The sequence below is a fragment of the Onychostoma macrolepis genome, chromosome 17 (genome assembly GCF_012432095.1).
Source record: "Onychostoma macrolepis isolate SWU-2019 chromosome 17, ASM1243209v1, whole genome shotgun sequence".
Taxonomy (NCBI): domain Eukaryota; kingdom Metazoa; phylum Chordata; class Actinopteri; order Cypriniformes; family Cyprinidae; genus Onychostoma; species Onychostoma macrolepis.
The window spans coordinates 17,751,571-17,777,543 of record NC_081171.1 but is presented as its reverse complement, the minus strand read 5'-3'; the positions used below and the strand labels follow the sequence as shown (position 1 = coordinate 17,777,543).

The following is a 25,973-nucleotide window of genomic DNA, read 5'->3' as shown; positions in this document are numbered from 1 at the left end:
TTGAGAAAAATGCCTTTAAAGTTGTCAAAATTAAGTTCTTAGCATTGCATATTACTAATCAAAAATTAAGTTTTGATACATTTACGGTAAGAAATTTACAAAATATCTTCATGGAACATGATCTTTACTTAATATCCTAATGATTTTTGGCATAAAAGAAAATTCGATCATTTTGACCCATACAATGTATTTTTGGCTATTGCTACAAATATACCCCAGCAACTTAAGACTGGTTTTGTGATCCAGGGTCACATTTATTTTTTTATAGCCTATATATTAACCACCTGGTTTATTCTTTGAGCAGGTGTGAAAAGTTACTGACCACTGGCTTTTTTTCTTTTCTTTTTTCTTCTTCAAATAGAGTAATTTTTAGTTGTGAGTTAAAAAATAAACTTTTGTATACACTGATCATTGAACATGCATTGATAATTTGTGACAACATATAAGAAACAAGTAAATCCATTTCTGTATCTGAGCGCAGTTTCAAAAATGATGTCAGTATTGGAATTGTTTGAAGGGATGGTTGAATTCACAAAACATTCAATAAGAACTAGGCTCAAACATAAAAACACAGTGTATTCTGATACTTTCTACTAGTCAGATGTACGTATGTCCACGAACTGTAGTCAGTCAATGTGATGAACTATGTTCCTGTGTGGTGTTGAAGGGAACTGACTTCAAAAATCCACTAGTCATAAACTGTCTCAAAAATTAAAGTCATTGATGAGAAAAGCTCTAGCATCATTCCCTTGCTGATTTCATGTGTGATTTCATTACTTGATGCAGTGAAATTAATAATTTCATAATCTCAAGTGTCTAAATACTTTTTGGGGCCACTATATTAATAATGGGCTTTCATGTTTCACATGTGCCCATAGCCCTTTAAGAAACTCCATGTTGTCCCAGCATGCCATACGTCAACAGTGGCCGTGTGACAAATCATAGTCAGCTGCCTACCTAGACAGCATAACGGACATCATAGACGAGTTCCTAACTCGCATTATTCAGCATAATAGGTTAGTGCAACATGTTTTAGAGAATCAAAGACGCGTTGTGAGTCAGTTCAGTTGACCATGATACCTAACCATGCAGTCTACGTAGGGAGCGTTTAAGGTTTTTGTGACACCACCCCTGACAGCGGATGGTGGTGTTACGTAAACTCCATGGCAAGAGTGTTTGTGTTAGTTCTGCATGAGTCTGCTCTATTCCAGGTGTTCTCCTCAGGATGACAGTACAATGAGCTCCTCTTCCCATGTATCCAAGAGAGAAACGACACCGGGGCAGCAGTGCGTGTTACCAATAAACTCTGTCATTTAAATCCACGACACCACTCAAGGTAAGAGAATCTGCATGCTCCATTTAAAAGAATGAAGTTTTAGGCATAAGTCGATTTTTTTTTTTTTTTAGCGTGCTGTCCTCCAGCATTAGCCTAAGTTTCATTTAAGCCCGTCATACTGTGAAGTATTTAAGAGGGCTTTTAAACAAGAAGTCTAATTCATCGTTTAGTTTCGTTATTCATAATGACAGACTTGTTATCTATCTACATCACATTCCGACGCGACGCGTCAAAACTAGAAGATCCCGTACTCAACGAATTCGCCCGAAGGTTTTTGCGCTAACGAGAGCGTTCGAGTTTGTATTGTCGCGTCGCTCGCAGTGTAGGTGATGAGTTGTTTGTCTAATCTTTTGTTTGTTAGTAACGCAATCACGGGTTGTACTCATTACGCTGGGTGTTCACTTGCGAAAACGCTGGAACTGACATGTTTACTCTCTTCTCCTTGTCTGACTTTTATTCGAGTAGAAGAGTCAAATGCCATATTTCAAATAAGTGAAGTTTGGGAAAATTGTTATTGCACTTACATTGATACTTGTCCTTTACTTCTTGAATAGCCTACTTCATTTTATTGGATCCTAAAAAGCTTTAGTTCTGTGAACTGAGGCTATTTTTATTGAATGTCACCTAACAAAAGAATTTTCACCTTGTGTATCTGTTTGAACATTTTTTTGAAGTATAGTTTAGTATAAGCTAATGGTGCACTAATATTTGCAGTAATACACTTTTCATGTTTCATGACATTATATAGGCTATTACTCTACTGTGGGATGTGAAATGTTTTTGTTTCTGTGGATAAAGTGTGATGATGCTGTTTATTGACCTGACTAGAGATGGCATTATAGTTTTCTGTCTTTGAAGTGCTATCTACTATTTTTTTATTAGTTTTTTTTTTTTTTAATCAAGAGTGCAGCAATAATTTTAATACATTTTGGTTTTGCTCATTTATTCACAAAATGTTTCTCCTAAAGTTTTTCAAATTTACCTCAGGTATCTTTGACATGTCGGTTGTCATTACCCTTTTTAATTAGGCTCATGACACAGAATGTAGATATGTTGTTTAAAAAGTTATTGTTTAAAAGTATTTCAATATATGAATTGTATTTTATATGCTGTCACTAACAGTTGAGTCTCAGGTGATGAAGCACAGGCTTTATTTCTGACATCAGAATATAAACATGTAAAAGGCATGCATGACGAATATATTTTAGGCCACATGACTGATGGTCTGGTGGGTAAGCTTATTTTGTTTGTAATATTTCTCATGTTTTTTTATTTTCAGTTAGTGCGTTGGTTGGTTTGATCAGCTACTGGCTTGCCAGTTTTATGGCCATTATTATGCAGAACCTCCTTTCATACTGTTGCCATGTTTGAGGAGCAAGCGTATGTTCCGTTGCCCCATTTTCTGATCCAATTATAGGATTTCTGAATGATGTTGGGTTATGTAGTCTGATGTTCAATGTGGTTTAATTCACATTTCTTTTGGCTGCCCTTTTTAAGTGCCTGAATTCTAAAATAATGACTACATATTCATGCTGAATTGTTTTGTTTTTACATTTCATTGGTTTTGTTTGACCTAAATGCCTTCATACAAGTAAATGTGGTCTGAAAGTTGAAAATCTACACTTACAAGGCAGTGTTCTCCAAAACATTTCCTACTAACTATCCAAAACAGTCAGCTAAAGGTGAAATGTTTTGACTAAACCGACAAGGTAAAATATAACCTACGGTCTAAATGCTACTATCAAGAGAGTATATAAATAGCACACAGGTCTGCTGAATATAAAGTGACAGTAATTATGGTATTACGTAGATGGAAAGCTTGAAGCTGAAGGAAAAGAAACAAGCGCTATGACTAAAAATTAGGAAAGGTTTTATTCCCTGTTTAGGGCTTCGGGGTCCATTATATTTATTGTGGTCCTCAAGAGTATTACCTTCCTTGTAAATAGTTGGATTGGTATATAGGAAGCAATGTTTCTTGACCATAAAATGCTTAAAAAGTTAAAATAACGGCAGGTGTTTTACTGCAAAGCATTTTTTTAGAGTATGTAATGTAAATTATATTCCTCACTTAGTTTAACAGGTTTATATGAGACTCTCATAAACGGCTGGATAGAGAATGTTTTCATAAATAATGACTTAAATATTGGTTACAGGTGGAAAAACAGTTTTACACATATGGAAATGAATATAAAATCTCATGTTTTCTCTGGTCATTTCATAAATTGTCAAAAGAATTGGAAGCACTAATATTAAAACACTGAGAAATGGTCGATATTTAAATTATCTGCATCTTTGTATAAATAAATGTTAAAAGAGCATTCATTTTATGTGCTGCAATTGAATTTAGGCATTAGAACAATATAATGTAGAGTATGAAAAATTGATATTCATTTTGAGATTTGCTCACGTTACATTTAACAGTGTTATTAAATTATTACTATTTTGACATCTTAATTTCTGACCATTAAGCTAATCTAGTTTAAGCATCCAGTATTGACAGAAACGGATAGATACAGATGTATCATAATTAAATATCAAACAGTTTTCAGATATAGAAATAGTTTTCTTTTGTGCTCATCTTATTTTCCTTGTCAAATGCACTTAGTTCAGCTCAGTCTCTTGCTGAATCAATTCAGCTCATGTTTAACATGAATTATCACCTCTTGGGAAAAAGAAATCCATCAAACATGTATGCATGATTAGGATTTTTCACTGAGCAGATCATCAGTGATATCCCATTACAGACGGCAGCTTATGTGCAGCAAATTGACTTTTAGATTAATGGTCCATAACCCCTTTTACCAAATTTGTACAACATGGAGTATAACAGGGCCGCCTCGTCTCCACTCGTTGCACATCAAATCAAAAAATTTGACATGGAGAATTGGATTTAAAAAGACAAAGTTGTAATGGTTACACAACGGCTTCACTGTATTGACATGCATTACAAGTGGAGATACAGGGTATGCGCTAGTTTATCTTTAGAGCATTGATTCTTTTGCTGATACAAACAAGATATAAAATAATAGGCTCTATTGATTTAATATAGTCGCTTTGCTGCTGATCTGCCAGCACTAATATAAATGTCTTCCAGTGGAACTAAGGGACAAAGACAGAATTTGAACCAAGCAAATCCTCCAAATTTATTTTTGGCAAAATTGGCAATTAGGGATGCACTATACAGTATATATTGGTATCATTCTATATATTATAGTTTTGATAGTGTATATTGAATTTTGTATGTTTGTCATGCTCATTTCTCCTATTTTTATATTAAGATTATCTTTAGTAAATCTCAAAATAAATATTCATTTGTTATACTGTACATTATACTATTGTGATGAAATTCACTTTAATGTATTACTATAGAACTTTAATATAGATTTAATACTCAAACTATATGTTTTATATTGCACACTTTGACCATGAAATCTCAGACTTGTTGATAGTCTTCCCATATTTTCCAACTTAAAAAAAGTTTATTTTTGCACTGAAAAATTATAATCTGACCAGATAAACCAGCTCTTCATGCTCCATTTTAAATATTTAAATCATCTCCTTCCTCATGCATATTTAAGGGTTAATTTCCAAACAGTGCTTTGAATTATTGCATCTACCAAAATATGTACCAAATGTCAGCTGACTAATCAGCGATGACTAATTGTTGTTTTCCCTTGACGGCAATGTACTGAAAGCTGTTCCTGGACTCCTATAGAGATGCAGTATCTCACTGGTGACACTATATGAAACAAATGTGTCATTTTTATTAAGATAATTTAGGGTGAGATTGGGGTTATGTGAGTTACAGACTCACATGTCCCTTCTTTTTATCCCAGAAAACCCCAAAAGCAAGACATTCTTCAGGCTGCATCAAAAGTACTTTGATTACAGTATTTCTATTTGAATGAAGACACTATGGAATGTTCTTCATTAGCTTGAGGACATACGTCCCTGAGATTTACAGCTCACACATATGCTTGACGGGGAGAGACGTTTCATGTGGCTAATCTTAAACCCATCAGACACGACCTAGACCCGTGCCAGAGTCACAGCTGTGAAATTTACTGGTGTGTTCGGGGAGAGAACGGGGGGGGGGGTAAGAGTGGCCACCGAAACCAGATTCAGCTGTTTGCGGGTTTGCAGCTGTGGTCAATGTGAAGTGGTTGAAGCTCTCCTGGTCTATTATCGCTGCTAAAATGTTTATGTTAAAAGGACGGTAAAGCCTGAGCCACTGTCCATGAGCCACTCTAAAATCTTTCAGGCTAGACCTCAGGCTTTCCCCTGAAGCTTGTGGAGCACATGGTCTTCAGAATCACAGATGGCAACACCCAGCGTGCGAGAACACAAGATTGAGCCTCTGTTGTTTGTACTGGTCGTTACACAGCTGGAAACCCAGTCAAACTATTGTTGACAGCATCTAAAGCAGTCAATTCTTTCACTGTAATCTTAACAAGATTTGTCATACGAATGTATGAGGGGGAAAAACATCCCTTGCGCTTTCCTGGGCACTTTGCCCTGCGTCTTTCATGCCTTTGAAGACAGACTCTTTAACAACTAACAAGAGTTTGACTTCCGGTGTTCTGTCAGTTCAGTGGCAACAAACTGTCATCTGAGAGTCTGAACTAACACCAGCAAACAAATTAACATGCGGTGTACATCCAGAATCACTTTACTCTTTCTTTAGATGTTTTAAAAGATCTTTAACACTCTTTTCAGACTATAGGGTGTAGCTGCAAATAACCATTTGTGTTCAACTTGACAGCATCTTTAAATTAAACAAACGTGAATTAATTGTTGAAATGGGTTTCCTTAAAGGAATAGTCCACCCCAAAATAAAAATTGTCATCATTTACTCACCCTCATGTCATTTTAAACCTTTATGACTTTCTTTCTTTTGCAGAACATAGAAGAAATTTTGAAGAATGTTGGCAACTAAACTGTTTTGGTTATCATTGACTTACATTGTGTGAACAATAAAATACAGAGAAATTTCTCAAATGATCTTCTTTTATGTTCCTCAGAAAAAGAAAGTCAAACAGGTTTGAAACGGCATCCTTTTATTTAATGCTGCACGTTTCTGAGGCAACCACTATATTTTAATCACGATCCAAAGAAAGATGCTGCATACATGCAGCATGAGCAGTTTTTAATCTAAATTAGATTGTGTACAGTTAGGTATATGTATATTTGGACACAGGCACAATTTTTATTATTTTAGCTGCTGACCAAAACATGGTAAAGAAAAACCCTTTCACAACATTCAGCCAAGTGAAGAACACTCTCCAGGAGGTAGGCCTGTCACTGTCAAATGTGTACAATCAAGAGAAGACTTCACGAGAGCAAATACAGGGTTTACCACGAGGTGCAAACAAGGCCGGACTAGACTTTGCCAAAAAAACATCTAAAAAAGCCAGACCACTTCTGGAAAAGCAGTCTTTGGACGGCTGAAATTAAGATCAACCTGTACCAGAATGACGGGAAGAAAAAAGTGTGGAGAAGGCTTGGAACATCTCATGATCTGAAACATGGTGGAGCAGTGTGATGGCATGAGCATGGCTTCCAGTGGCACTGGCTTACTGGTGTTTAGTGATGATGTGACAGAGGACAGAAGCAGCCGGATGAATTCTGAAGTGTATAGGCATGTACTGTCTGCCCAGATTCAGCCAAATGCAGCAAAGTTGATTGGGCGGCGCTTAATAGTACAAATGGACGATGACCCAAAACATACAGCAAAAGCAACCCAGGGGTTTTTGAAGGTAAAAAAAGTGGAATATTCTGCAATGGCCACGTCAGTCTCCTGATTTTAGCCCGATTGAGCATGCATTTCACTTGCTGAAGACAAAACTGGAGGCAGAAAGACCCACAAACCAACCACAACTGAAGTCAGCTGCAGTAAAGGCCTGGCAAAGCATCACAAAGAAGGAAACCCAGTCTTTGGTGATGTCCATGAGTTCCAAGGCAGTCATTGCCTGCAAAGTATTTGCAACAAAATATTCAAAATGAACATTTTATTTATGATTATATTTATTTGTCCAATTACATTTGAGCCCCTGAAAATGGGGGGGACTGTGTAAAAAGATGGTTGTAATTCCTAAGCATTTTATGTTGTAATTTTATTCAACCCCTTGAATTAAAGCTGAAAGTCTGCACTTCAATTTCATCTTGATTTGTTTTATTTTTAATTCTGTTCTGGTGGCATACAGAGCTGAAATTATAAAAATTGTCAGGGTCCAAATATATATGGACCTAACAGTAATTCTGAAATTCGAAACAAAAACAAAATGGTCTGACTTAGTGTTGTAGTAAACTATACTATATAAAACATATCTAAACCAAACAGAAACAGCAGACGAGCTGAATGAGATGCAAATTCACTCTCTGCCAGCAGGTGGCACTTATGGAAATTTAGTGTTTCCTTGGTTACTGCTGCAAATCAGCCCTGTGTTCATGAACACTACAAATAGGCTACATTATACAAAAAGAAAATACCATTTAAACCAGGGGTGTCAAACTCCGTTCCTGGAGGGCCGCAGCCCTGCGTTTTTTCCAGCCCTGCTCCAACAAGCGTGCTGCGTCCTCCTGGGACGTTCGTACTTATGAGTCGTTATCACGACGTCGGGTGCGTTCAAGTCACTTTGGTCGGAAAAAGATGACGATTTAACTTTTCTACATAAAATTCAATTATTTTTTTGAATTTACAAACATCTACAAACTATTGAATGAAGAATGTGCATCAGTGTGTTTTTTTTTTCTGTTTTTATTTAATTTATGAAGATGATGTAAACTGAATAATTTATATATTCTATTATAATTATACAATAATATAATATTGTGTATATGTAACTTGTATAGTTTTATTGTACATTACAAAAAATAATCATTTTATTCATTTCAACAACTTTACCGACGCTGCATATCTTTAGTCTTTGCCATTGCATCCGACACGTTTTTTCACTGACACGCCCCCAACTCGGAAACTCTGGGCTTAAAGAAAATTGAGTTTCCCACTCGTAATAACGACTTTGTGGTGGCGTTCATTTGCGCTCAACTCGATGTATCCGACATGACTTGAACGCACCACAGCATACTATGCGGTTTTCAATTAAGCCTGAAGGAGTTGATTAGTTGGATCAGGTGTGTTTAATTAGGGTTGCATCTAAACTCTGCAGGGCTCCGGCCCTCCAGGAATTGAGTTTGACACACCTGATCTAAACTTTTCTAATGACAGTCAGTTCCCCTCAGAGATACATTCATATAAACTCCTACCCCCATGAATCGTCACATTTTGAATCGATTTTCAACCGGCTCACGGTGCGTTACATTCCTACATCAGGGTAATACACATGACACTAAAATAGTGTGATAAACTTTAACTAAATAGCATGTAATGTAACATGAAACACCCTAACGTACATTACTGATTTTCATTTTAAATTAAATGGTAATAATTTACTTGCAAAACCCATCGTGCTATAAAATTACATTTAATTCAAAGTTACATTATTTAGTGTTTTTCATAAGGTATAAAGTGACTTATAGTTAACCTATTAGCAAGTTTTTACTGTATTTCTTCTTCTTTTTTTTCTCCTGTAAAGTATTACAAAGCTTTATAAAGTATAGCATCAGCGGGATGTTTTTAATTTGGAGAGCCAAAGTAATATTTAAGCTTATTTTTCACATCAGTAATGAAGAAGGGTAGTTGGAGAGCTAGATGGCATCCCTTTATTAGGACTCATCTTCATCTTTCTCATTTGAGTGTGATTTATATACTAATATGAAGATTTTATTTTATTCAATGTTATTGAACTTTACATCAAGTCGATGTCTAATGAAGCTGTTCCTTCTGTTCCTTTTGTTCAGTTTGCCTTCATGCTGATTCACACACACAGATGTCACATTATGAAGCTTGTTATTAGGATGTTTGTAAATGATAAATGTCAACTATCAAGTCTAATCTTGTTTGCCAGGACAACCTCTAAGTGTATCTTGTATATCTTCAAGCACTTTGACTGTAGAACAACTACACAGATAGCATTAAAGTAAAGGAAAAGCTCAGTGTTTCAAAATGCAACCAGTATGTTCTGTCCCACGTGTGTTTGAGAGATGCTCTGTTGTTTTATTGGTTTGTTGATTAAACATCAGTTTGAAATCTGCTGTAATGAACAGTGATGATGGTAATTAGCTAAAAAGTAAACAAAACAAAATGGAATTGTCTTTGAAAAAGGCTTTAGTCATCAACAGGAGATCCACCAGCAACCGTAGCCAGGTAGCTTGAAAGCTTTGCCTTTCTTCTGGTTTAATAAATTAATCTGAAAGCGCCTGTTTCGCTATAGTAATTGTTGTTATTAGCAGGATTGGTTTTGGCTTTATTGGTCAATCTCTAATGGAGAAGTAAACCTTTTTTGAATTTTGATATACATTTCTCTTATTTGATTGTAAGTGTATTTTGAAAATGTTTATTTTATAAAAATGGCCTATACAACGTTTATAAAAATCACTGTTAAAGTGCAAATAAATGTTTTGTTGCTTTTGTTCTGGAATGTTGCTATGTATGTCTGACAGTTCATGACAGTTCAATTTATTCTACGAGTACCACTATACAGCATATAGCGATTATACAGTATACTTACAAATCTTGCATTTAATGGGAAGCTGTCAGAGAGGAACAATTTTTGGAGACAGTTTATCTGGAAAAAGCTCCACTTTAGTGCACTGAGATGGAGTAAAGTGATTACTCTGAGTCACTAAACTGGCAGAAGGTTGCGCAGTGGACAGTGAACTCTTGGACAATGTGTTAGTGTCAGTATCAGACTGTGCCGCTGCACTCTTGGTGTGATGACGCAGTGGGTTAACATTAACGCTTTTTCAGCCTCTTCTCTGTGAATTCTCTGCTTTTCAAATGCCAGTGTGCAAATGAACGCATGGCACCAGTGTGCTCGAGGCCACCTGAACTGATAAAGCTTCATTTTCGGGTTCTTTTGAGCATTTTTGTAGCCTAGTTCTCATAACAGCTGTTGTATAATTCCTATCGTTTGAAAACAAGGATAATAGTGTTGGTCAGTAGTTTTAGGCAGATGTGCAAAAGGTACGTTATACTCAAGGATGTAAAATTTACCCCAAAATGAAAATTTGCTGAAAGTTTACTCAGCCTCAGGCCATCCATGTAAATGAGTTTGTTCCTTCATCAGAACAGATGTTGAGAAATTTAGCAATAAATCACTCGTTCACCAATGGATCCTCTGTGAATGGGTGCCACCATAATAAGAGTCCAAACAGCTCATAAAAACGTCATAGTAATCCACACGACTCCAGTCCAACAATTAATGTCGTTTGACGTGAGAAGCTATGTGTTTGTAAGAAATAAAACCATCAAGATGTTTTAACCAGCCAAAATCCATAAAAATGCTTCCTCCAGTGAAGAAGTTCACTCTTGTTGCCCTCTCACATCAAAATCTAAAGACATATGTTTACAATGCTTTTGGGCTGTTTTTGCTTGAAATGGTGCTTGATCTGTGCATATTTCATTCCAAATTCAGACAGAATGACTGTGTTCACTGGAGAAATGATTTGCAGTTAAAAATGTCTGTTTATTACAAACGCACATCTATACACTCTACAAGATGTTAATTGTTGACTTGAGGATGAGTAGCCTATAATTTTTCAGTTTTTGGGTGAACTATTGGTTTGTTTTGTGATTTACAGTTACTTCAAGTATTTTACACTCCTGCATATAAAAGGGTACTAAAACAAATTAATGTTTTAGGTTTTTGCTGTTTGAATTTTGTTTACCAATTTTCTATACTAACAGGCAGAAGTTTATTGATCTCCATAGGGAAATTCAAATGAGCAATGTCCCTCTTGTTGGCATCTACATGCGTACAACCAAGCTTTAATCGTAGTCCTTTGCTTAACCATCTGATCTATCAAAGACAGTAAACATATGTTAAATTAGGCTGAATGATGTGAGTTAAATAGCCAATTACAAATGTTTTTTTTTTCTTGTTAAAACGGCATGAAAACACATTTCAAGTAGCTTAAGATAATTATGAGAAGGCCAAGCTGAAGGCTGATCTGCTGGAAAAACATCTTTACTTTGAGGTTTATGCCATGAGCTTGTGTCAGTGTAAAATGAGCTTAGCTTGCAGTGTTAATTGTTACCTCTGTTCATTTGTTTTTCGTTAGTGTTCTACCATTTTAAAAGTCAAATGGAAATTTGAGATGACAACAGACATTTGCTTTGCTTTTATCATGATTGGTTCATAAAGCAGAAAATCACGGTTTCATTTTCTAAAGCTTTTTCGGCTCAAGATACTAATGGACTCAGATGCTTGATAGAAGGGTTTTATATTTCCACCCACTTTATTGCTAAGATTTATGCCATAGCTTAGGCTGTGTTTGCCATCCTGCCACACACAATGTGCTTTAAAGGCTCCCTGATTAAAACTGTGTAATCAACAGGATGGCAGTCATTTTAGGGATCATTCATTAAACATCTCTATTTGATACTTACTCTTATCTGAGACACTGCTGCCTCAGAGGAAGAATCTTTGAGCATTAGATCCTAGTTAATGGTTCTTTGTGTGTGTGTTAAGATCTGGCCTCCAGCAAGTTTTGTGAAGATTTGTAAGTGCTTATCCATTTGATCTGTTGAGCTTATTGGTCTAAGTATGCAAATTCCATTCGTTTTTTCCTAAATTAAATATTTTGTATTTCCGAATATTAAATCCATCGATTTATATGTTAAAAAATTTAGGCATTTCTCTCAGATTAGCCTTTGAAAGACCCAGAAGCTTTGTCCTCTTATTTCTGTTGCAATATTGTTGGCTATCTTATCATTTTGGATTAAGCACTCTCAAGTGTATCAACTTGGTATGTAGCTTCACATTCCAACACCCAGGTGTGTTTGTAACTAAATGTACCTCTGTGGGTATTTTATTCACATTTCTCTAAGACATTGTATCTTCATCACAGTCACACTTTTGGCTATCTTTAGTTATCGTAAAGGTGTCATTTCATAGCCGAGTTAAGGCTGGTCTATGCCTGCTCAGTGTAAAGACGCACTGCCTGATAAAGGCCAGACTAAATTAGGCCAGCTTTGACCCACTGCAGCCCCAAATATGAAAAGAATACAGTTGTAATCGCTGTGTGAAGGCATTTATACCATCTCTCTGCACAGCAATAAACAATCTGTGGAAATACATCTCAGAAGTGCTTCTGTGTCACCTTTGTTGTGTAAATTTGGCATTAGAAAACTAGTTTAACGAGGAGATGCTGCAGCTGTAAAACCTGATATACTTCCCATCGATTTACAGTGCGATCTTCAACTATTTTCCTCTATTACTCATAGTGACTCACTAATTTATCATTTGAAAACAAAGCAAATGTACACCTACATCTAATGTAATAGTATTTCTTTAGCAGTTTTTAACAGCATCCACCTGTTATATATTGTTTTAAGATAATTTATACACAAAATATCTGACTTTAAATAAGAAAAATAAGAAAATTGTGAAAAAATAACGACTATAACTTGACGTGATGCAGTGCGTAATGCAAAAAACCTTCATGTTAACAAGGTACATTGTTACAGACTTTTGGTTTATGTTGGAGATTTAGAAGAGTTTCTTTTTTTTTAAGTTTTGTGGTTACCATTGTGCTGAAGAGTGGCACTTAAGAGATGCGGAAGGCTGCATGATGTGTTGTTTCACTTAAAGAACACTGAAATCAGTCTCTTCTTGCTCATCCCATGCTATGCAGTTCCTATATTGCACAATGGAAAGTTTGTTCAATAACAAAACATTATTTGTTTAGATAAACTTGTTTTAGTCTTTTTGTACAGACCTAAACAAATTGTGTGAAACTTTTCCTTAAAATCATTGAACAATCTATATTTTCAGTAGTATAAGCAACACTTTTTTTTAAAGAAAAAACTGAAATCCATAGCTAAATCTGACTTCATAGTGTAGTTTGCAAATGAAAGGCATATTTCATTCTCAAACATCAGTGAGGGCAAGAGTTTAAGAACATATCTCTGTAATATTTATAGGGACACTAACCATTTTTCAGTTGAAATAGTGCTTTTAAACCCCACAATAGGATGACTTGCACTTATTTTTCATTGTGATGTTTATGAATGTATTAGCCTGAGGTACGTTTTTAAATGCATCTCACATTAAAGAGACAAAGAACTAAGCTTGACAAGCATTCTATAATGAGAACATCTAAAAAACAAAAAAAAAACAACCAGTTGTTTGAATTCGATTTGAATAAGGGAAGTAGGGCTTGTTCCTGAGAGGATTGGGAGTTCAATATGACTATATCTGAGCAATTAACACATCTTTTTAAACTAAAACTCGTGCCTAGACAGCCCTGATAACCTCATGCAAACTTTTACCCCTTGGCTATTATTTCATTATCTAGTTTGAGTATTGCTGATGATCAGATAGTCCAAGGCAGTCCATTATGTAATAGCTGTTGATCCAAGGCACTTGCTCACTGCATGCGATCAAGCACTGACCAACAGTGAGTTTTCGGAGCGGTGGGATCTAAACCTCATCCGATGCCTGTCGTTTTTGCATTTTTCATCACTCAACTACCTGAGTGATGCCAACGAGACCTCGTCCCAGCGCAGCAGCGGCTTTCACGAATGCAGCGCATGAATATTATCTCGAGCAGCACGCTACTTCGGAAGTAGGTCACCGATTAAACGTGTCTTGTCAGCTGTGTGTGCTCCCCTCGTTTCATTTCACTGTTGAACATCGATATTATTGTAATAGCTCAACAACAGGACCCTCGCCGCTCGCGGAATGTGATTATTTGATCGGGAACACAGCGGAGTGAGTGGATGACGAGGTAAATGAAGGATTACTAATCTGTTTTATCTTGGTTATGCGCTTTTCTCTGGCGCTCGCCGTGTCGCGTTCGCTCTCGGTGGGGAAATAGCCTGAAACAAGACATGATCCGCAGTCATTGCTGTATAAATTCGGTTCGAGAGGCGCTTTTTAGTTGGACTTGCGAAACTGTTCTTTCATCGTGCTCAGGATACCATCGCGAAGCTCGGAAATTTCGGCAGGGACCGACCGAGCGCTTTCCGCTTCGGCGTTTGATTCGCACGGTTGGCCGTTTAGTGCCATTTTCAGCGCTGACGTTAATTGCTCGGGCTTGAGTTGGCCGTGCTGGTTCGGTTTCGCTGTTGGGGGGTATGCGGTGGCAGAAATCGTGGGATCGTCAGGCGAACAGCGCTGTTTTTAGTGTGTGTGTGTGTGTGTGATACGCCCTATGAGCCATGCAAGCTCCTCTCATCATCATACACCTCCAGCACGCGCTTGCCGCCTTTATCCCGGATTACTTTAATCGCGCTGTACATTTCACTTAGATGCGATTCCTTCTTTCTTTTTTCAGCTCTTTTTCTAGTCCACACCTTCCCGTTCTCCATATCTGCAGTGTAGGAGGAAAAAAGACAACATCTATTTGTGTACAGTGAGTGAGGGGTAAATTCCAAATTGCGCGAAGGAAAAAGCAACTTCTTTCGTCTCTAAACGCCAGATATCGCGTTAAACCGCATCGATTAAAGCGCAGACTGGACGCATTTTCCCTAACATTTTCGTTTTACGCCCGAAACGCCAGATGGCTATCCGGTTATTTGCCAGAAAGTCACGGGCTGAGACCTCAACCCGAAAAAACACCCGGGATGGTGGTAAATTACGGGCAGCAGTCCATTTCCCTTCACCCTTCCTGAAACTAGAAAGGCAACTTCTAATTTTCCACAATATCGTGCCAACAATTCATCCTCCAGCTACCTTTCATTGGAGAGTTTGTGTTGTCACACAATTGGACATGACCAGCAGTTAGTCTATTATTTTATGAGCCCCACATCCCTCCAGATCAATAACTTGTGACATTCACAGAATTGCAGGCTGTTGATTTAGTTTTTAGTGGCACTTTGAAAGTTTATTTAAAGCTTTTCACATTTGTGAACTCGCACTGTAGGATTAATTTGCAGTAATGGTCTTTATACGAGCAATGGAAGAGAAGTAATAGGCTTTCAACAAAGAATTTTACTTTATGGGAGCGTGAAAAGTTTTATTTCTGGGTTAATGTTAATCCTTGGTAAACTAGAGATTTTACTATATTGGTAGCCAATGGAAATCCAACATTTAGATGTTTTTTTAATGCATGTTTTTAATTACAGTAATGATATTTATCACTACTGTAATCTTTGATGTTTGGTTATTTTACTTTCAGTATAAGGGTCAATCTATTTGTCAAAATATTTTAAAATAGTCACTTTTGTGGTTAGTTGAACCGCAGAATGATTCCTGTCTTTATCTGACATGGCTGAATGATTTTAAATGGTAGAGAGCAGTAGGACTGCTGAAGAGGATTGTTGGTGAAATGAGAGAATGCTACAGTTGTCAATTATGGTAGATGCCTTTTTGTGTCCATATTTTACTGTTTGGTTTTAGGAATGTGCATAAAAGTGTTTCTTTCACGGGTGCTGAACTTGCTCTGTGCGTTGTTAAAGGGTGCGCTGCATGCATCTGAGGTTGACTGATGGTTATGATGACCTCTTTTATTTGACAGATGGAGTTTCAAATACAGCAGCTGTCAAACTTAATAACCGAGCACATGAATAAATGAATCTATTCACACAATCCAAGCAAGCCTGTAGCATTCATACTTTTTCAAAGCATTTCTGTCTTTCATAGTGGAGCACAGTGATACTAATAATACAGAACATAAAATACAAAATCATATTTGAAATTACAGCGATGCATTTAACAAAAAAAAGATGTCTTTGACGAATAATAATAGCTACTAGGTCAAATGTCAGCTGGAAAGCTTCAAGGACTTATGTTCTTTTTAAAGGAAGAGGAACTTGTCAATAGGTCAAAGCAGTTAGTGTTTTGTGTCAGTTAGTGTTAAGTTTCATATGGAGCCCAATTACTGTTGTATGTCTCAGTGTGTGTTTGACCCCTGACTTGCCTTTCATTTAATCAATAGGTCTTGGGGAAACATGTTGGACACATTGAATCTTCAGAATGTCACCATGACGAGATATTGATGAATGTCCTTGAATACTGCATTCATTTCTCATCTGCAAGTTCAAAAGAATTTTACCTTAAATGTCCCACAAAAACTGCAAATCATATGCGTTTTATCTGGAGAACAGAAATTTAAGTAGCACTTAAGAAACTAGAGGCACTCAGACTTGTTATTTTTTACCAATGAAGTGTCTCTGTTCAACTTTCTCTTAAAGAAATTCCCAAAAATTAAAGTTGTCATTTTTATTCAGCGTCATGTTGTTTTAAAGACATTGGGAGTTTCAGTCATTGTACTTATTTGGAAAAGGGCACATGAAACATTTCCCTTTCTTTTTAGTTTTCAGAAGAAATAAAGCGACACGACTGACTTTGAAACAACATGCGGGTGGGTGTGCTGATGACAGAATTTTTTGGGTGGACTTTGCATTTAAATTATGCAGAATGTCAAAGTGTACATGGTAATAGCTGGCCTAAGTTTCAGACATTGTGGTGCTTTCACATCAATCATACTAACACTCAGTGTCATAATATTATGTTTCGTGGTCCCTCTGTGTATGTTTTAGCAATTACATCATTGTTCATTTGAAAAATGAACACAGGCTAATTATGGCAGTCTTTCAGGTCTATTAGAGATGAATGCAATCAGTTCTTGCGCCCATGATGCCAGTATGTGTTAAAGGAATGATTTGGGTTAAATCTCAGAAATGTTGCGCACACATGCATTTTATGTATTCAAGTATTCAAAAGACCAAAACAGCATATGCTCATTAAAAAATTATGTTTATTGCACCTACGCAGTTTAGTGACCATGTTTGTCCCTGTCCAATTAAAATTCTATAAACTCTTGCCAGACCAGCAAACTGATTAAGGTGGCACATAAGGCCAAATTTGTGCTGATTTTTCAACATTAGTTCATATAGCCGGTCGCATTAATATTAATTAGTAGAGGTTATGAAAGTCGTAATGGCTTCTGTACACACTACATATTTAATCACAGCGGTTACAGCTTTGAAATTACAAATTAACAATGCTTTATATTTCCTTTATAGGTTTTGCATGGCAAAGTGTGATGACCCATGCACGGCAGAGGAACTCTTTATGTGGATATAAGAGTGAATCTGTGGACCAGGTGAGCTGTCAGACAACTATGGACAGAACTTGGCCAGAAAAGAAGGCTAAAAGATGTTCTACCCAAAGAGGAAAAGGTAAGGAGATAAAAGGAAAGGCCGCTGAGAGAGACCGGAAGCTGTACCCTCTCAGGGGACGACATGGATTGGGTGAAGTAAGCGCCCTTAACTGCTGTGTCGTATTGACACGCTTGGACGAGAGCGAAACGTGTAGGAACGGCATGAAGGCCCAGGTGAAGGAAATGCAGGGGAAGGCGAAAATCTGCAAGTGCCGCAAGAAAGCCTGTAAGACTTGCCGGTCAGCGCCTGAACCAAAAAGCAAAGTGAAACCTGATAAATCTGCCTTATACACAGAATTCATCTTCGAACCTCGCCAAAGGCGGCTGGCCTCTCTGAACGCAGAAGCTGTTAACAGTCTGCTGTTGGACAGAGAGGACCCCCAGCAGACATCAAAACTCTCAAAGAAGCAGCAACAGACAAAAGGAGACACTTCTCTCTCTAAAGACACAACAAAAGATAATGATTGTTCCAGAAAAGGCCAAGACAACCGGAAACGCGCTTGCGAGACCGAACAATGTCGAAACCCAAAAAAAGCAAAGACGGAGTCTGATGCTATTGATCTGCAGACTTTAAACAGTCCTGCTCCCAAACGTCTGGCAGGTTTAAATGCAGCCGCCCTGCTCAAGCTGACCAGCACATCCTCGGGAGTGAAGCGCAGGGGTAAAACAGATGGGGCAGTGCGAGGGAAGCAGCTACAGTTGAAATCGCGTAAACAGCAGCACAACTTGGCCTGTCAGTCCAAGTTAAAAGTATCGCAGCAATGCTGCAGCCTCTGCGAGAAGCAAGCGCTCCACACTGAGGCATTGTGGGACGGGAGCACAGGAAGCCATGGCTTTATTAGCCCCGGATATCAGTGCAGATCCATGCTCGGCTATCCCCTCAAGCCTGTGAAGGAAGAGAAAACAGAGACTGATGTGAAATCATATTACTGCTGTTCCCAGGAGAGATCAGTGGAGTACTGCCATAGACTAGCCCTGTTCCTCGGCCAGAAAACCTTCCCGGAAACTGGTGAACATTCTCTGAAAGGATTTATTCCTTCTCCTCACACCCTGACGCATCCAGCAATGCCCATCGGTGCCCATCCTTATCCCTGTTACCCTGGGTACTACGTCCACATCGCTCATCACGGGACTCCGACGCTTCCCGTAAGCTCAAATCCAGGGAGCCACACGGCCTCGTCGGTACCCCCGCTGACAATGTGCACTAGCGGGGTCCAGAGACCCAAACTGCTGCCCTCTTCGGTGTCCCATCCTACGGGGATCCCTCATCCGGCGTACTGTAACTCTGTGGGCACTTGTTACGGAGAGGCCTGCAGGCTCAGCAGCTATGCCTACAGACCCACGCAACCCATCACTAGCAGGGGCTGCTCGTACAACGCAGGATGCTCCAGCTGCATGCACAAAATGGAAACAGGTAGGATGGAAAATGAAATGAAAGTTTAAATTGTCTCTTGCTTTGTCAAATTACCTCCATAACTGTAACTTATAGGGAAGTTTGAGAGATAGCTTGCTGTTAACTCTGATGTCTGCTCTTGTGATTATGATTGAAGTACAGAGGAGAGAGTAGGTAAGCTGTGTCACATTATATATTTAAGTAGGGCTACATCTGATACAATTGGAAAAAAATAAGCTAACAAGATGCCATCAAACTTTAAACACTTCTTAAAGCAAGCATGCATGTGCACCAAACAGACAGAATGCAACAGAAAGGAAGTGTAATGAGGTTAAAATATTTTTGTTGTAATATTAAAGGCTAAATTTAGGTTTGAAATAACAGTAGCTGTAAGGGAAAAAAAGAAAACATTTATTATGCTTTATAATTTAGAGATTTAAAACAACTTTATAAAACTGGAAAAGCAGTTAAAGGGGTCATATGATGATTTTTTTAAAGATCATTATTTTGTGTTTTTGGTGTAACAGAATATGTTGACATGCTTTAATGTTCAAAAAAACACATTATTTTTCAAATACTGTACATTATTGTAGTTCCTCTATGCCCCGCCTCTCTCAAACGCGTAGTTTTCTACAAAGTCCCTCCTTCCGACAAGCGCAGTCTGCTCTGATTGGCAAACTGGCACAGTGCATTGTGATTGGCCCAACACCACAAGCACTCATCGGAAATGTAACACCCCTTTCCATAATCGCAAGCTTCAGCTTTCAAAATAAATGTAAAGACAGTTAATAATGTCCTTAGTTTTACCATCAGTTCAAGCCCAAAAGGGGAACAGAGTCGCGTGACAGACACAGTGATGAAGCTCGTATGTGTTTGCAGTACACAAGCAAGCGACTCCACTGTGATGTGACCCAGTCTCTCTCTCTTTCTCTCTCACAGACACGATGTGCAAAACTCCACATTTGAACAGTCGATAGCAAATACTTAAACTAAAAACAAAACATACTTACAGTCGCTGATTCAGAAGCGCCAGATTGTCATAGCAAAGTCAGAATTACCTCCTCTCCTAGGTTCAAGAAACGGTGGTCCATAAAATGCGTTGCTGTTCTGTTGTAAGTAATCTTAATGATTCCTAATTGCATCTACTTTCGGAAGCCCAAATAAAGTGCTTTTGCTTTCGCACAGAAACACACAGCGTCTCCCTGACATGGCTGCATCAACACTACTGCGGTTACTGAAACCACGCCGCCTTTCTTTGCATGAACATTTGGGTGGCATTATGCAAATATTTCCACATCATGACGTAGAGATGTGGGGGCGTGTTTGAATGAGCTATTTTAGGGGGGCGTGGCAGAGTCTTTGGTTTTGAGACTTTAGCCTTTGCAACTTCAGGGATCTTATTTATGCACAATCAGCTTGTAACACTCCAAAGAGAAAGGAAAACTTGAAATCGCATCATATGACCTCTCTAACATTTTTGTTGTAACTTTTTGTGCTTAATATATAGCATAGTTGAAATGCATACTGTACATTAATGCAATCTAATTTTGTTATATACGCTGAAGTTCAAAGTTCAGAGTCAGTCAGATTAATACTTTAATCAATACTTTTATTTATTAAGGACTTACCAAATTGATCAAAAGTGACAGTAATGACTTTTACATTGTTACAAACATTTCTATTTCAAATAAATGCTGTTCATTTCAACGTTCTATTCATTAAAAGAATGCAAAGAAACAACTGTTTTCAGCACTGATAATAAGAAATGTTTCTTGAGAACCAATTCGCATTGAAATATTTTGTTTTTCTGCAATATCTTTTGAAATATGAGGGGAAAAATTTATTTTTCATCAGATGACTTATAGCTATATTTGGAAAGAATTGTTCTAGAGTTAGTGTGAGGAGTGCATAGAAAATAAAAATTATTATTATTTACTATGCAGAGTTTTATGAAATTTTTGTTGGCCTTTTGCAAGAACCAACTCAAACCTCTTTCAAGTTTTTACAGGCCACATTCCCACTGTTTTTGACTAATTCAATATGACTAGAATAATAATAATAATAATAATTGTCATAACTTTATTATGAAATAAAAATATTAAAATAAGTTATATATTATTAAATAAATTGAGTAGACTTGTTTTCAAAATGACATCAATATGTAAAATAACATAAATGTTTATAAACGTAAAATAAATGTTTTTCTGATGTGGATGGAGTGATTTCCACATTCATCATTCTACACCATGTTTGTATCCTCAACCTTGACCCAGTCTCAGCAGCAGACGTCTTTGTGAATGAGCTCACACAGTCTCTAAAGTGATTGATCTAAAGGTGTACACAACAAATACAGTGACTTTAAGGGATGTCAAGAGAAACCCCATCGAGGTCGCATCAAGGATTTAAGAAAAAAAAAATCAGCTTGAATAGGAGTCAAATGAAATGAAATTCCCTTCCCCAGTCATGTCATTGTGGCTACATGTTCCCTGCAGTCTGTTCACTGCTGGTTCGAATGTGAGTAATTGCCACAGGTGGGGAGGGTGCTGGTTATTTTTGTAGGCAGGAGACTCGAACTGTCTGTTCATTGTGAGCAGCTGTGGTCTCGCAGCCGCTTGTGAACCTCGGCGCAGGCAGGGACCTCTGCAGACATGCTCCCTTGTTGGTTTTTAACCACACGGCTGAGTTGTACAATGTAATTTTTCATTCGCCGTAATCTCCATTAATGAGACAGTAATCTGACTCTCTGCGGGTTTCTCTTTAGGTACAGCATGACTTTACCGTGACAAGACAAACAAGCAAAGCTGAAGCATTTTTAGTACTACTTTAAAGCTGGTATATTTGGTTTGTTATTAAATGAATGTTCAAATTGTGCAATTTTTGAAACTTTACCCAGGTGAAAAACAAGTGCACTTCCATAATGTACTTAAAATGCTCTATTTTCGCGCACTAATTTTGTACTTAATATACTAAAAATGATCCTTTAGTACTTCTTAAGGTCAACTTAAGATCATCTAAGTGTACTCAACTGTGCTATTTTTAGACACCATGAATATGAACTAAAATGCACTTTTAACATGCTATCTTTGTATTTAAAAAATGTATTTAGTCACCACTTATAGTACACTTGAACCCATCTTTCATACACTAGTACACTCAAGTGTACTACAAGTGGTAGCTAAATACATTTTTTAAATACAAAGATAGTATGTTAAAAGTGCATTTTAGTTCATATTCATGGTGTCTCAAAATATCACCGTTGAGTGAAAAACCTTAGATGATCTTAAGTTGACCTTAAGAAGTACTAAAGGATCATTTTTAGTATATTAAGTACAAAATTAGTGCGCGAAAATAGAGCACTTTAAGTACATTATGGAAGTGTACTTGCTTTTCACCTGGGTATACTTGAAAAGATACTCTCACACACACAATCTGCAATACTGAACAATTCAACACTGTGTGCAATAAAAGCGGAGTATTAGGAGAGTGCAATTTGATTAAAGCTGTCTATATACTGTAGGGAGAAGTTTTCTTCCAATAACGCTTCATGCTTGATTGAAGCTACAATGACTGCATTATTCCTTAAAAGCGATCTCTATACACAGAGGCCAAACCCTGTGAACAAGGTTATCTTAAATATTGTTATCCTTTATTTGTGTAGACAGTGTAATTACTGCTCCAACCGCATGTCATTGTGTGCACTTAGTCTGAGGGCTGTTTGATTTGTTCAGAATTGGTGTTCAATTTATGTTTGTTGCCTCTTAGATTTTCAGGATTCCAGATTGTAATAAAATGTCTGCGTTTGCTGTTCATTGATGTCAAACCTCAGGGGATGTGTAGCGTGATAGCGCTGATAGATCTGTCCTGCGTGCCTGATTTTGCACGAGAGGTCCCTGAGGAGACCATCCTGCTTCAGGTTAAAACAAACAACAGGTTAATCAGCTATTATAGAGTCATTATTCTTTCTTCTTTACAGTGGGCAGTAACACAGTAATTAAAAAAAAAAGAGAATTGAAATGATTTCAGATAAGTCACTCGGTGCCTCCACTCTCTGACCTCCAACCCTGTGCTGATTTGACCTCACATATTGACTGAACCGCATTAAATGACAAAATGAAAAATGAAACTCAGCAACCTCACCTGATGTCCAGTTTAATTTTAAGATAGAAGACTTGTGATTTAATTTAGAAAACATTTTAAAGGAGTAGTTCACTCAAAAATGAAAATTTGTTTACCCTCAGACCACCCAAGATGTAGATGAGTTTGCTTCTTTATAAAAACAGGATTGGAGAAACTTTGCATTACAGTACTTGCACAGTTTTTCATTGCACAAGACATTAAAGGGTTAGTTCACCCAAAAATGTAAACTCCGTCATTAATTACTGACCCTCATGTCATTCCAAACCCGTTAAAGTTCTCATGTGGTGAGCAAGTGATGTAATGCCAAACAAACTCATCTACATCTTGGATGGCCTTAGGGTGAGTACATTTTAAAGTTTTAAAGGTCAGTTTATGAACTATAAAACTTAAAATGGATTTCAAATTAAATGTTTTTTTTTCTCCTAATTTGACAGTTCCCAACTATGCACTTTTAATTTCTTGTAATTGCACAGTTGCATTTCCCACAGTGCGTCCCACATTTAGGCAGTTTAAAGAAATAGTTCGCCCAAAGATATATTCTCCACATGAAAAGTAACAAGTATTCATTTCTAGATTATAAAATTATAGTTCAACCAGTGATGAAATACGATCTGTCATTATTTACTCACCCTCATGTCATGGCAAATGCATATGCTGAACACGAAAGGAGAATCTTCACAACATTTTCCATACAACAATAGATGATAAAGACTAATTTGGTGCATGACACAAACTGTATGGACTACTTCATGCTTTTCTAGTGCATTTTTTTTACACTTTGGAACTGTGCTCACAATGAACTTGTCACTGTATGCGAAAAATAAAACTGTGAACAGGAAACCTTTTGTGTTCCACAGATAAAACAATTAGGATATATTACAGCATTGAAACAGCACGAAGTGAATACCTAATGGTAGATATTTAATTTCTGGGCTAAAATGGACCATTAAATGCACATTTCTTAACTCTTTTCATGCAGAATACATCACATGTACAGGCTCACACCTCAAATTTCCTCATCACTATGGGAACTGCATAGGCAATTGACACGAGGTTTCCCGAGATTGGCTCATCCACCCTGAAATTTTGGTCATGTGTGTTTTTAGATGCCTGCACAAACATTTAGCACCCTTGGATCACTGCAGTTGGATGTTATTGGACTGATAATGCGTTGTCATTGTTATGTTGGAAGTTCAATTATGTATTAATAATCAAGTGTTTCACTGTTTTCACATTTCTAAATTGATATGTAGTTCCTGTCATAAAATCCAATCCCCTCAAGGTTGTATATAATTGGTTACAGGCTCTTAGCTTTGCATCTGACCACACAGCATCTGGCACACCGACTCATTTATGGCTGAATTAGTCTGCTGTGTTGTATTACATGTAATATGGTGTTTGTTTATGATCATCAATGCATGTTGAGCATTTTATGAACCAATGATTTTTGCTTCTTCTACTCCTGTAGAAGACTACTCTTACCCCCTGGATGACCACAGCTCATCCATCACGATGCCTTCTGCCCTGCCTCTGTCCATCTGCCCCATATCCAGTGTGCCTCCACCCACCCAGTCAGTGCCCCACCTGCAGACGCCTCTTCCTGATGCCGGTCGACCCCAGGTGCAGATTAGAGTGGGACGGGAATGCCCTCAGAGAGCCAAGCCACCCAGTGGCTCTCGTTCTGGGGTGCGGGACTCTGCTGTTTGCCCCCACATTAAGGATGGCCAGCTGGGAGCAGGCCATGGCAGCAGCGCTGCCAAGCAGTCGAAGATCAGCCGTCGCCGGGCAACAAACGGCTGGCTGCCTGTTGGTGTGGCAACAGAAAAGGAAGTATTCATCGTGGTACGTATTTGAGTTGCCCTGTCCTGGGATATTGGAAGTTTCTTTAAAAAAACATTTAGGCACCCAGAGCAAGACTTAAAGCAGCAGTTCATTGAAAGAGTTTACGTTTATTCCTGGCAAATGACTAAGTGATGCCCCAGGCATTTTCCTTAGAACAACACTTGTGAAATGTCAGTAGTAAACACTGTGAATTGCATTCATTGGAAATGACATTATTATTATTATTAAATTCCAGTGAGGTGCTTTTAAACAAATATTTCTAAACCTGTTTTAAATAGCCAGTGGGCAAACCTCAGACAATGAGCAGTTGTGTTTTAAAAATGTTTGCATCATGCTGCTTTTCTATTTCTCCATTTTAGCATTTTTATGAGCCAGAACATCTGTATTAAATTGAGAGTTTATGAAATGTCAGAAGGCAGTCTGTGTAGTCGACTACACTGCTGACTCATGCCTTTACTAGGTCTATGGGCTGCTCTAGTCCTAGCCTTGTCAAATAGAGAAATAAAAAAAATAATAATTTTGATGAAAGACTCTACTATGTATTCATGGTATGTGTCAACTAAATCAGAATATTAGAATGATTACTGAAGGATCATGTGACACAGAAGACTGGAATGGCTGCTGAAAATTCAGCTTTTACAATATTCCCAGCATTACTGTATTTTGTGCTCTTCGGTCACTTTTGACCGAAAAACTTTGTTTTGAATTTTTTTAAATCATAGCTTCATCGGAATGGTATGAAACTTGGTGACGTTTATGGCATTTGGAATGTAAACACACAAAAAAATTGAGGGCTTGATTCAAGCAGGCTAAGTGGTCGTAAAATAAAGTCACACTTGTGGTCTTTGGTCAAAAATGACCGACCATAGGAAATGAATGGGAAATTGACAAAAACACAAATTCAGCAAATTTGTGTGTACAATCTACAAATCTGCCACAATGCAGAAGAAAAAGTACACAGCAATGACGGGGTGAAACTCTAAAACATCAAGAGCAAAACCAACACATCCACTCACACACACGCGTACACATACA

At 37.6% G+C, this 25,973-nt stretch overlaps 1 protein-coding gene across 3 annotated transcripts in view; it reads left to right on the top strand.

Moving 5' to 3' along the window:
- Positions 1-1,066: 1,066 nt before the first annotated feature.
- bahd1 (bromo adjacent homology domain containing 1) overlaps positions 1,067-25,973 on the top strand; it is a 31,481-nt gene continuing 6,574 nt past the window's right edge. Inside the window, exons 1-3 of one of the 3 annotated variants that reach the window (XM_058750092.1) lie at positions 1,067-1,336; positions 17,430-18,980; positions 24,565-24,938. In XM_058750092.1, the coding sequence (XP_058606075.1) occupies positions 17,450-18,980; positions 24,565-24,938 (1,905 nt within the window). In that variant the 5' untranslated portion in view covers positions 1,067-1,336; positions 17,430-17,449. The other 2 variants (XM_058750094.1, XM_058750093.1) reach the window with 2 other exon arrangements.